We start from the raw sequence: 12,715 nt of genomic DNA on the forward strand, positions 1-12,715 counted from the left end.
CGTGCACACACGCATGGACAGGCACGCACGCATGCGCACACAGACACACACACACACACACACACACACACAGTCTATTGGTTTAGGTTGTTCCCCAGTGTGTATTAGGGGGAGTATGTATGTGTGTGTGTGTGTGTATGTGTGTGTGTGTGTGTGTGTGTGTGTGTGTGTGTGTGTGTGTGTGTGTGTGTGCGTGCATGTACAGTAACAGTGGAGGACGTCAGCCAGGGGATCATGTGTGCGCGCGGGGCCAGTCAGGTGTGATTGGTCGTCTCTCTATGAAAGCCGCCCCAGGCTGATCCAGAGTCAGTGTCTGGGCCAGGCTGGTCATTACTCACCCCTGGGTGACGCGGGCGTCCCGCTGAGCTCTGGCCCGCCTCCCTCCACAGCTGGGACTCACCCTGACCCACATACGCTGTCCTTCTGTCCCTCTGTCCCTCTGTCCTTCTGTCCCTTTGTCCTTCTGTGACCTACTGGACTGTTGGCCTGGGATGTACAGTAGGGAAATGTGTGTGTGTTTGTGCGTGTGTGTGTGCACCTGTGCCTGTGTGTGTGTGTCTGTGTGTGTGGTCTGTGCCTGTGTGTGTGTGCCTGTGTGTGTATGTGTGTGTGTGTGTATGTGTGTGCGTGTCCGTCCTTGTATAAAAGGTCAAACCCCACAGTGGTTAGCGTTAGCCTGTTAGCCTGTTAGCATGTTAGCCTCCTCTACTCACCCGTGCCCAGGCGATACCCGGACCGGCCACCGGGGGCGGCGCACTGCTGCACCTCGGCCAGCGCGGCCCTCCTCTCCTGCTGCTCCCACACCTCCGCCTCCGACTCGGTGGTCCGGGACCCCACGTCCGACACGTCGCCCTCCTCCCCCTCCGTGCTGTTCCGGTACGGCCGCCGCTGCCAGTTCTGGATGGCCTGCTTCCGGAGGCCCCAGCTACGGGAGCGCTCGTAGCAGCCCCCCCCTCCGCCGCAGCCGCCACCCCCTCCTCCTCCTCCTCCTCCTCCTCCCCCGCCCCCCCCCTCGCCCAGCCGACACTGGACGTGGTAGTACTGGCCCTCGGGACACTCCTCCATGGGGTGCATCTCCACGCTGTCGCTGTCGTAGCCCCCCCCCGAGCCCTGGGATGCAGACTTCACCCGGCCCGACGCCCTGGAGAGAGGAGGGGGGGAGGGAGGGAGGGAGGGAAAGGAGAGGGAGAGGAGAGGGGATGGGGGAGGGAGGGAGAAGAGAGGGGAGGGAGGGAAATGGTAGAGGGGAAGGGAAAGGAGAGGGAGAGGAAAAGGAGAGGGAGAGGAGAGGGAGTGGAGAGGAGGAGGCGTGAGAAGACTTCATAAAACTAAATAATCTACTGTCAATACTCATTAGGAACTATTATGCTGGAGTCACTGTTTCCTGAGGGAATGAATGGAGTGGGTACTTAGGTTTCCATACATATTCCCCTACAGTACACTGAACAGGAAGTACGTGTCATGACACACATACACCTGAATCCCAAAGCGGAACCTTGCAGTGTGCTGAAGAGTTGAGAGTGAGCGTTTGAAACCCAGAAGGCCCATGTTTGACACCGACCCATAGCTGTACTACTATCTGATTCCCCACGCAGCACCGAGTTAGAGCAGCGCAAGTGCCTGAGGCGTCCACTTAACCTAGTCATGATCTGGTGGACGAGAGCGTGAGCGCGACTGGAAAAACGTCCAATACGAACACCCCTTCAAAAACGCACCCCCTGGGTTAAAAGTAGCACATCTTTCTGGTCACGGTTGCACATTTACTGATAAGAAAATGATCATTTCCCGTTTTTCAGGGCTGCTTCTGAAGAACATCTGGGGAACGTAGAGTGCGTGTTCTGCACTGGTCGCGTTAACGCCTTCAGCTAACGTTGTTTCATGTCGGGGCATGGATGACAGAGATAAGCGACCAGAGCTCTCTTGTATATCTAACGTCTCCGGGGGACTGTTGTAACTGCCAAGACACCGACATCAGAGGGGTTTAGTAGTGTTCCCACCTGGGAGTTGAGCCAGTGGAAACTTTGAGAGACACACTTCAACAAAACCCTTTTCCAACTCACTGTCTTCATATTACTCGCAGGTAAAACAGAGTGCAGTTACTTGCAGGTAAAACAAAAACAATACCCAAAAACAATCTTTGTCGTCGGGCGAGGGTCGACTTCAAAATGTTTTTCCTTTTCAGAAGTTCCGACGAGAAGGATCCGACAAGGGACTCTTTGTCTCTCTCTTGGGGGAATCGAAATAAATAGGCTGTGGAAACCATGGCAACCCAGTTTTGGCTGGCTGTACTCCCATGGTATGAGAGAAGTGTCAGCGAACGCGTAGTCTTCTGCCAGTACTGTTCAGCTCAGCCAAAGCAGTGACCTTTAACCCCCTCTCTCTCTCTCTCTCTCTCTCTCTCTCTCTCTCTCTCTCTCTCTCTCTCTCTGTGTCTCTCTCTCTCTCTCTCTCTCTCTCTCTCTCTCTCTCTCTCTTTCTCTCGCCTTGCTAAAGCTGCTCCGGGGAGACAGGCCGTACAGGAGGAGTCTGGGTAGGTAGGGGGAGACAGGAGGAGGAGTCTGGGTAGGTAGGGGGAGACAGGAGGAGTCTGGGTAGGTAGGGGGGGTAGGTGGAGAGGTGTCTGGGTAGGTAGGGGGGGGGTCGGTGGAGAGGTGTCTGGGTAGGTAGGGGGGGGGTCGGTGGAGAGGTGTCTGGGTAGGTAGGGGGGGGGGTCGGTGGAGAGGTGTCTGGGTAGGTAGGGGGGGGGGTCGGTGGAGAGGTGGTCCTCTGTGGCTCAGTCGGTAGAGCGCTAACAACGCTTCGATTGTGGGTTCAAATCCCGCTGGGACCATATATACTGGAAAACATATGCACTCACCAAATGTTTTTTATTTAACCTTTATTTAACCAGGCAAACATGTAAGAACAAATTCTTATTTACAAATGCAGCCTGACCAAAAAGCAATGGCTCTTTGGGGGGTGGGAAGCAAGAAATAAAACAAGGTTAAATAATTTACAACAATAAAACACTGGCAAATACAGATGCATTAAAATACTAACAGTCAGAGAGAGGGGAGAGAGAAGGAGGATGTAGGGGTGAGGAAGAGCAGAGGTGAGGGATAGCGGGGGGAGTGGAGCAGGGGTACTTAAAATGAGGCAGCGATGGGTTATGGGATGGGTGAGAGACGGTGATCAGCAGGTGCATTGATCGATTATGGTTCGATGCAGAATTTGTTTGAAAGCAGTGAGTGAGGTGAGGGCGGTGAGTTTGAGGGTGTTCTGTCAGGTGTTCCAGTCGTGTGCTGCAGCGAACCGGAAAGCGCTGCGACCGACAACGGTACGGGCTTTGGGAATGGTGAGTCGGACAAGATGACGGGGCGGTGAGAGAGGTGCAGAAGGGATGAGAGGTAGAAAGGTGTTTTGCAAAGTATGGTTCTGTAGATAAGATGAAGCCAGTGACAGAGCCGTCTGCTGTAAAGAGATGTCCAGTCTACCAGGGTGTACAGGTCACAGTGGTGAGTTGTGAAAGGCGCACCAGTGGCAAAACGAATGGCGGAGTGATGGAGTGTGTCGAGTTTCCTGAGGGCAGACTGAGATGCCATCCTATAGATGGTATCGCCATAGTCGAATATGGGCAGGATGGTCATCTTGACAAGGGTATGTTTGGCTGCACGGGTGAAAGAGGCCTTGTTCCGTTATAAAAAGCTTAGGCGAGCTTTGACTTTTGTCTGCAGGTGCTTTATGTGGGTGGTGAAGGAGAGGGATGAGTCCAGCCAAAGGCCAAGGTATTTGTAACAAGAGACAAACTCCAGCTCGGAACCGTCAACACAAAAGATCTTAGGGGATCTAAGTCTTTTATCCAAAGCGAATGTAAGTCGCTTTGGATAAAAGCTCCAGCTAAACGGCTGTATATTAGATTATATTGGTTTCCAATAACGGTTTCCTTGAGTTGAGTGCCAGTGACAAACTCTCTGGTCTTCATGCTGACTGACACCAATAACAGACCACTCCAAAATAACATGTAGACTAGAATCAATAGGAGACATTGACAGCTCTCTTTATGCTGCAGCTGCACAGATGATGTGACGGAACACACATGACTAACCAGGAACACCTGTCAAGACAATTTTCCAACACTAAAGGTTCCCTGAAATAGAGGGACTATGTATAAAAAGGGTTGCCATTTCTAAATGGTGAAACAAATCTGAAAACGGAAAACATTTAAAAGCAATAATTAAAGCTGAGAATAATTCATTATATTCATTTATTTCAAAACCAAACTGTTGGGAGTAAAGAAGACAGAATGCTTCCCGGTTCCAATACTTTTCAAGGGCACTGTATTTGTTTTTTTTGTTTTTTAATTATGCCTGTCGCCTTATTGTCTTGTGCTGCGATGTCAGGAACCAAAGCCTAAGAATTTGACTCTCTTACACTTGTGTTATGTGACATAACAATAAAACATAAAAAATAAAGAAGTCACAATCATTTTAAGTTTATGGTTGCTAAAACATCAGTTGGAACTCTACTCAAGCGCAAAAAGGCCTTTAGGCACGACATGAGCAAGTACACCAATTTAGAAGTAAGAGGCAGGGTGGACGCTCTGAGGCAAAAAACTTAACAACTCTGTCTTAGAAGTCTGTCTTAGACCACAGGGGAAAGCAGTGTTTCTGTAGCAGCCCCGGCCGTACAGAGATAGAGCGATTAGCGAAAAAACGCAATATCGCTATCTCACCCGACTGTTTATCCTTGTCCTCCACTGAACAGACCAGAAATATAACGAGGAGCTTCAAAAACCCCTCAGTCTCACTGAAAATGAAATGAAAATGAAACTTCTGACCTTCCGTCATTCAACTCCCTTCCCGTCGGAATGCTTCCCTGTCTTTGTGGGAGTCAAGGCGTCTTTTCCACAAACAGCGGGAGGGAGCACAGTTTGAACAGAATATTAAACAGAAAACAGAATATCACACACAAACATCTTTTTACACTGCGGCTCTACAGCACGGACGGTTAGCAGTGGTGGTTGCGGAGACCGACCTACGCATTACACTAGCTGCTAGCGCTGTCTGTCGCAGGCAGCTAATGGCTTCTGATCACTTGAGTGGCCACATAGAAAATATGATTATGGTATTAAGTCGTTAAGTATGCCCAGTGGATGAACTGCATATCGAAGAGTAGGGTTCCATCCGGAATCATCCGTGACTGTTTCTTCAAGAATCCCACAGGGTGAAAGGATACGTTTATTCTTCCATTAATCAATGTTGGAATGATAAGGAGGGGGCTTTCCTGAGTGAGTCATGACTTGGTTGCAGTAAAAGAGTGTTTTTTGTTCAACATAAATACAGGGATGCAAACTGGTGATGGCCCAAAAAGGTGACAACATTGCCTGAAAACAAAGACCATTTATGAAAATGGTTGACCTATTTTGAGGGTAAAACGGCTAAAACGTGACAAATTTCCACCCCTGTATATATATTAGACATATATATATATATATATAATATATACATAGCCTATGTCAATAAAACACCACAAGAGCGTACTGGGACCTCTCGGAGCCCTCCAGCAGTGACGTGTAGGACATGCCTAGGCTACGTGTCTTAGCGTCAAACGCAAGTGTCTGACGGTTGCAGCTCATTAGCGGCTGTTAGCTACGTGGAAAGGGCCTCGCGCATTCCTGGGATCGGGGGAAATGGGCCGAGAGGGAATTGTGATTAAACAGCCTTGGAGACGGCTGCTTGTCAATCTACTGGGGTCCCACTGTGCTTTTTATTAGAGACACTTGGTCTGGCTACTGAGGATTAGATACAAATCTGGGAGGTAATCCCTGGGATGTATTCAGTAAAGTGAAACACGGAGCGTAGCGGATAGAAATATAACGGAAAGAGCTGACGTCACTCACCGATTCAAACACACAAGATAACCCGTACCCGTTCTACGCAACGCATCTGAACGTTGGGTAACGCTCCACCGTTATTGGTGGATCTATACAGAGAACAGTGAGAGGAAATGCCGATACGCAATTAGCGTCTTATTCTCGCCGTTAGGATCAGATCTGGGATCAGCGTACAGCGTACAGCGCCATGCCCGTGTCATTAACCATTCAGTGGGGGGGAAAGCGTCAAATCTGACTCGAGATCAGTGACCACCCGACCGTAAATTAGGGGTAATTAGCGCGGGGCGCGCAAGTCGTGCGTGAGACCTTTAAGCCCGACCCTGTTGACTGAGAGTGGCGTCGTCCAATAGATGAGAGGTCACCACAGATGGACTATGCTTGAATCAATACGGCAGCAGGATCAATCGGAGGCGCTGGCTAATAGGGTGGAGATCATTACCGCAGTGTATAACATGGACGAAGGCCAGTTTCCTGACTCGTAACGCAAAGTGGGGCCGAGGAGGAGAAACTGCGCCATTTCGGTGTCGATCCGAGCCAATTACAGAGGATACAGTGCCAAACATCGACACGCGAGTGGAAAACCAAAACAAGACACTTCTGAACATGGAAATATGAATACCTCCATCAACAGGTGTCAGATCTCTCACTTGAACAAGCATGTAAAAAATAGAAAACTGTGTCACACACACACTTTTGACTCAAACAAATTCATATTCATATCTGAGAGACGGAAAGGCTTGAGGAAACGTCGGGAATCGAGGGACAGGAGTCGACGGGTGTCTCGCTGTCCCATGATTCACTGGGGTGAGACGGTGGCGTCCCAATGTCGGAGTGCATTTCACGGTTCGCACAGACGGCGCCTCGGAGGCAGGTTTTTAACAGGACCTTATTTGATCCTGTCTGCGCCTGTCTGAACACTGAAGTTATCGAATCTTCTACCCACAATCCTCGGCATGTGTGTGAGCCTGAGTCTGTGCAGGGGTTGGCAGAGAGGGACAGAGAAAGAGAGAGAGGAGAGAGACAGAGAGTGTGTGTGTGTGTGTGTGTGTGTGTGTGTGTGTGTGTGTGTCTGTGTGTGTGTGTGTGTTGAGTGAGGGCTTGTGGGGTCGGACAACTCCTCCACTGTTTCTGCGTGGTTGGTAGATTGTCCCTCAGTCCAGCGCCCACCAGGACAACAGGGGGGTGGTGGGGTGTGTGTGTGGGGGGGGTGGAGGCAGTGACTTACCCCGTGCTGGGGGAGGAGCGTCGGTCAGACACCTGGTACATCCCTCTGGATGTCCCTGAGATACTGGAGTTCCTCTGCAGGGGAAGAGACAGAGAGAGTCATGTTACACGGACATTAAAAAACACAGGGAATGAAAAAACAGGGGAAAAAGATGTACTGTGTTTGAGGACACACATCTCTCTCTCTCTCTCTCTCTCTCTCTCTGTGTGTGTGTGTGTGTGTGTGAGAGCGAGAGAGAGAAAGACAGAGAGAGAGACAGAGTGTGTGTGTGTGTGTGAGATTGACGAAAGAGAAAGACAGAAAGACAGAGTGCGTGTGTGTGCGCGTGTGTGTGCGTGCGTGTGTGTGCGCGTGTGTGTGTGTGTGTGAGTGTGTGTGAGAGCGAGAGAGAGAAAGACAGAGAGAGAGACAGAGAGTGTGTGTGTGTGTGTGAGATTGAAGAAAGAGAAAGACAGAGAGACAGAGTGTGTGTGTGTGTGTGTGTGTGTGTGTGTGTGTGTGTTTAGAGAGAGAGAGAGCGAGACTGTGTGTGTGTGCGTGCGCGTGTGTGTGTGCTGCACGACAGCGTTAACAATCCTCATAGATCTCCATATGTAGTTGTTGTGGCCTTCCATCCACCTTCCATCCACCCTCCTGCTCTGTGGAGAGGTCGTCAACGGTCACCAACACACCCAGAGGGCGGGTCTTGGATCCCGCTCAATTATTTACCAAATAAATACATGTACATACTCCATCAACGCTCCCAGATTATTATACACACGTCACGCTACAAACCGAAGCACGTAAAACACAGTTCTCTGCCAAATGCTGGTGTACAAATACTGTCATAGAGCGTCAAGTACTGTAGTCGCTGTAGAAATGTCAATGGCCAAAATAAGTAGAATACAGACATACCACAAGCCCTGGCTGTGAGATCTCATTGGTTATCAGGAGGACGACCAGCAGAGTTGATACACGGTGTTGTCTGATTAGAAAGTGCGTCCTAAACGTGGTCTTGAAGTGATATCTCCCTCCAAAAATCACTTTCCTAATGTGTTTCAACCTCAAATGCGGTCTAACATCAAGTCCAACTAGCTTTTATTCAAACATGTATTTTATTCGATAGAAATTCTGTAGTGGAAGTGGTCAAGAGGGACCTCGACAGTATAAAATTACAAATCGACAAATTGCTACTTTGAAAACCCGGAATAAAGGCTAACTTCAATTAATTCTTATAAATAAGTCACACACAACACGTTCGGCTATTTTTAAAACATGAAACGCACTGACAACATAACATAAACCCACACCGAAAAACTGGGAAAAATAACTTGAATTGCCAGAGTCTAGTTTTGAGCTAAAAGACAGACTATTCTACTGTGTCTGGGCACTGTCTGAGGCTGTAAAGATTAGATTAATTGTGATTGGACGAGACCTCTAACAACATGCCGGTTAATTGGCCAGAGTTAAGGAAGTGCGTCTGACACACGGTGAGAGGGTGGGAGGGCTGGTAATCCCCCTATTTAACACAGGGAGGAATTCAGAGGTGTGTGTGTCTCTGTGTGTGTGTGTGTGTGTGTGTGTGTGTGTGTGTGTGTGTGTGTGTGTGTGTGTGTGTGTGTGCGTGTGTGTGTGCGTGTGTGCGTGCTGTGGGTTTTGGGCGTGGGCCTGACATATTTCCCTTTCTCTCTTGTTAGTCTGTCCATCTCTTCCCCTGTCTCTATGTACTATAACAACCCCACTGTGTCTCCCCTCCCTCTGTACTGTCCCCCCTCTCTCTCCCTCCCTCCGCCTTGCCACCCCTCCTCTCTCTCTCTCTCTTTCTCTCTCCCTCCTCTCCCTCCCTCTCATCTCTATCCGCTATCCCTTTCTCATTTTCCTTCCCTCTTTGCCCTACCTCCATCCATCTTGTTCTACCACTCCCTTTCTCTCCCTGCCTTCCGGCTCTTCCTCCTTCTTTTCATCTCTTTTTCTCTCCTCCCTCAAGGCCCTCCCTCCCTTTCTCCCCCCCCCCCTCTTTCTCTCTCTCACAGCCCTGGTAGTAACTTACCACAGTGAGGTGTGCAGTGTTGTGTGTGTGTGTGCGTGTGTGTGTATGTGTGTGCGTGCGCGTGCCAGGTGGGGCTTAGTCAGGCAAACCTGTCCGATGCTGAGCTCACACACACACACACACACACACACACACACACACACACACACACACACAGTTCTGACTGGGCCCGGCGCCAGTGGAAACGTACCAGGAAGGACCCAGGCAAACACCCATCCACCTCACTCACTCCCTCACTACAGACCCACAGAACCGCAGAACCACAGACCCACAGACCCACAGACCCACAGAACCGCAGAACAGCAGAACCGCAGAACAGCAGACCCACAGACCCACAGAACCACAGAACAGCAGAACCGCAGAGCCAAATCTCCAGAAATGGACTGGAATGTGAACCATCTGCCTCATCCACCTCAGAAACGGGGGACGACCTTTACACTGAAATACCACCAGTGTCTGTGTCTCTCTCTCTCTGTCTCTCTCTCTCCCTCTGTCTCTCTCTCTCTCTCTATGTCTCTCTCTCTGTCTCTCTGTCTCTCTGTCTCTCTCTCTCTCTGTCTCTATGTCTCTGTCTCTCTCTCTCTCTCTTTCTCTGTCTCTCTGTCTCTCTCTCTATGTCTCTGTCTCTCTCTCTATGTCTCTCTGTCTCTCTCTCTTTCTCTCTCTCTGTCTCTGTCTCTCTGTCTCTCTCAGTCTCTTTCTCTGTCTCTCTCTTTGCCTCTCTCACTCTTTCTCTCTCTCCGTATATGCTTCCCATTGGTTTTATCTTGTAAATGTTTGTATTGCGTGTATTTGTGATAAAGCATTTCTGGATTAACTAGAATTCTCTCTCTCTCTCTCTCTGTCTCTCTCTCTCACTCTCTCATAAGATATATGAATATAATTAGTCGTTCCAGCAGCCTATCAAATAGCAGTCCTATCATATCTGTATGGTGTCCTATCATATCTGTATGGTGTTTTCTAACATGGCTGTTTCCTACTGTACTGTAGATGCCAGCCTGTCTGTGAATGGACGCAGGTGTGTGTGCGTGTGTGTGTGTGTGTGTGTGTGTGTGTGTGTGTGTGTGTACTGCCTCCCCACACTGCCTGATGACGTTGTTTGGAAGTAGGGCTCACAGTGAGACTTCTCTTGTGTCGATACCACACACAATGGATCCCTTTATCCTCGCAAATCTATTGTCGTTACGAACAAGATAAGGAATGAATAGCTGTTTTCCAGATTGGAAGATTTCGATCTCGAAAAGCCACTTTTAGAAAACCACAGCAATCACAGCTCACAGCAGCCCGGCACAACACGGCGCTCGTACTAAAGCACACTTAGAACTGATTAAGAGGCGCTTGTAAAAAGGTTTGACTGCTAAACCACTTTAACGGCGAGCTGAGCTGGGGGATGGATGAACGAGGGGGGCTAATTGTATCTAAACACTCTGTAATGAGAGGTAAAACGCCGGACCCTGGAATATTCCGCTGCCATTAACACACACGCACACACACCCACACACCACACACACACACACAGAGACAAGCTAGCCTGTCTCTGAGATACGAGTCGGACCGGGGTCGCCGATGTCTCCCCTGTCACCTGGGCTCGCTGGGGGAACTGAGCGCGGGGCCGGCGGTTTCCATGGTAACACAGAGGGGTCTGCGGGTTTCTTTTCTCGGTCAGTCTACGACTACGCGCTAATAATAGACTCTTTATGAGTCTGGGAACGCGCATCCGCAAGACGCTTTTATCGATGTATAAACATTCATGCTGATAAACACGTACTGACATAATAATAAGAATAAGAATAAGAATAAGAATAACTTTTATTTGTATAGCGCTTTTCCTGCAAACGTTGCAGCTCAAAGTGCTTTAATCATTATATAATCTTAATTTAATGATTTAGTCATTTAAAGGCAATATTAAAAAGATGGGTTTTTAGTCTTGACATAGACCTGGGCTAGGTGGTTATGGCAGGAGAGAATGTGTTCTCATCACCTATGATGGTCAAACCAAAGGTAACACTTATGGTCATGTCGCCTAAATAGGTCAAACTCTTCCTCGGACCCCTCTGCTTGTTGAAAGGACACATGCCAGAAGTGGCCTGGGGCTTAGCACAGGTCTTACTGACAGGATATGATGTCAAATGCAGATAATTCGCTATATTTAATCTTTTTATTCTAATCTTATTTTATTTTAAATCTTTGCCTCTTATATTTTGTTATCATATTCATATCCTATTCTATATTAAGAAGCCTTTTTATAACTGGCCAGGGACTACGGATGAAAATTAGCTGTTCTGGCTAAATCTGGCGTATTTACATTTGACATGTTCATTAATAAGTGTTTCATATTATGCCAAATGTAAAATTGTATGATGTATGATATATTTTAATGTTTGATATTTGTAATTTAAGTATGTTTTATATGTTAAATGTTATTTGTTATGTATGTTTTAAATGTGGACCCCGATAAAAGTAGCTCATGCCTATGGGTATAGCTAATAGGGATCCTTCCAATAAATAAATAAATTAATATGCATTGTCTCTTTACAAATACTTAACATAAACATTCTACATGTCTTCTTATATGCACCCTCAATGGAGCCCCACCCCCCCAGCCAAAGTGTCTCACACGACTGTACCAGAGTGACAAATAAACATCTTGTATCTTGTGTCTTCTCTCATCATACCTGCCTCTTCCTCTCTGCTAAACACCTAACCACTTCAAACGAGCGCAGCATCTGTCAGCGGCTGTGAAGCCTCTCTGCAGGGGGCAACTCACAGCTGAATTAATCCAGAAGCTTCCAGCACAATGACTGACGCCTGGTTATGACGGAGGAACTACACCCTGGACAGACACACACACAGATTAAATGAGTAGAAAGAGTGGAGGGTGATATGATGAGGAGACACACACAAAACAAACACACACACACACACACACACACACACACACACACAGGTGAATACCCAAACACATATAACAGACATATAATCACACACATATATACACACACGCACACACATACATGTGAATACCCAAACACATATAACAGACACATAATCACACACATATATACACACACGCGCACACACACGCGCACGCACACGCACACGCACACGCACACGCACACACACACACACACACACACACACACACACACACACACACACACACACACACACACACACACACACAAACACGAATGCCCCACACATCCTCCCTCCCTCCCTCGTTATCTAATTCGATATTATCCACACTCCGGCGCTCTTTCCAATCCTGTTGGTTAAATATTGAACAGGTCCTCTCAGGAAAGGCCCGTATCCATCGGCGACGACGCACACGACCACATTTTTAATGCAAGGGTTTCGGCGAGATGACACGTTTCATTACACACCCTCGGAACCCTTTCCTAATAACCCCCAGATATACGCTTAGCCTCACCTCAAAAGCAGGGTCACATTCCATGACTGTCAGCGCGGAACCTTCTAGAGGCACCTATTTCAAAAAACGCTGTACTTAAAACGGATACGAGACGAATTCCACCGAAAATGACTGGTTCATCGGACAAAAATCATCTCGAGTGGATATGTCACCGCCTTA

At 48.3% G+C, this 12,715-nt stretch overlaps 1 protein-coding gene across 1 annotated transcript in view; it reads right to left on the minus strand.

Moving 5' to 3' along the window:
- fbxo41 (F-box protein 41) overlaps nt 1-12,715 on the minus strand; it is a gene marked incomplete at both ends in the record, with an annotated part of 62,435 nt that overhangs the window by 10,730 nt on the left and 38,990 nt on the right. The window contains 2 exon segments of the mRNA XM_080535254.1: nt 714-1,141; nt 7,098-7,171. Of these exon segments, the coding sequence (XP_080391380.1) occupies nt 714-1,141; nt 7,098-7,171 (502 nt within the window).

Source organism: Nansenia antarctica, assembly GCF_963989245.1.
Source record: "Nansenia antarctica genome assembly, chromosome: 6".
In the NCBI taxonomy this organism is placed as follows: Eukaryota; Metazoa; Chordata; class Actinopteri; order Argentiniformes; family Microstomatidae; genus Nansenia; species Nansenia antarctica.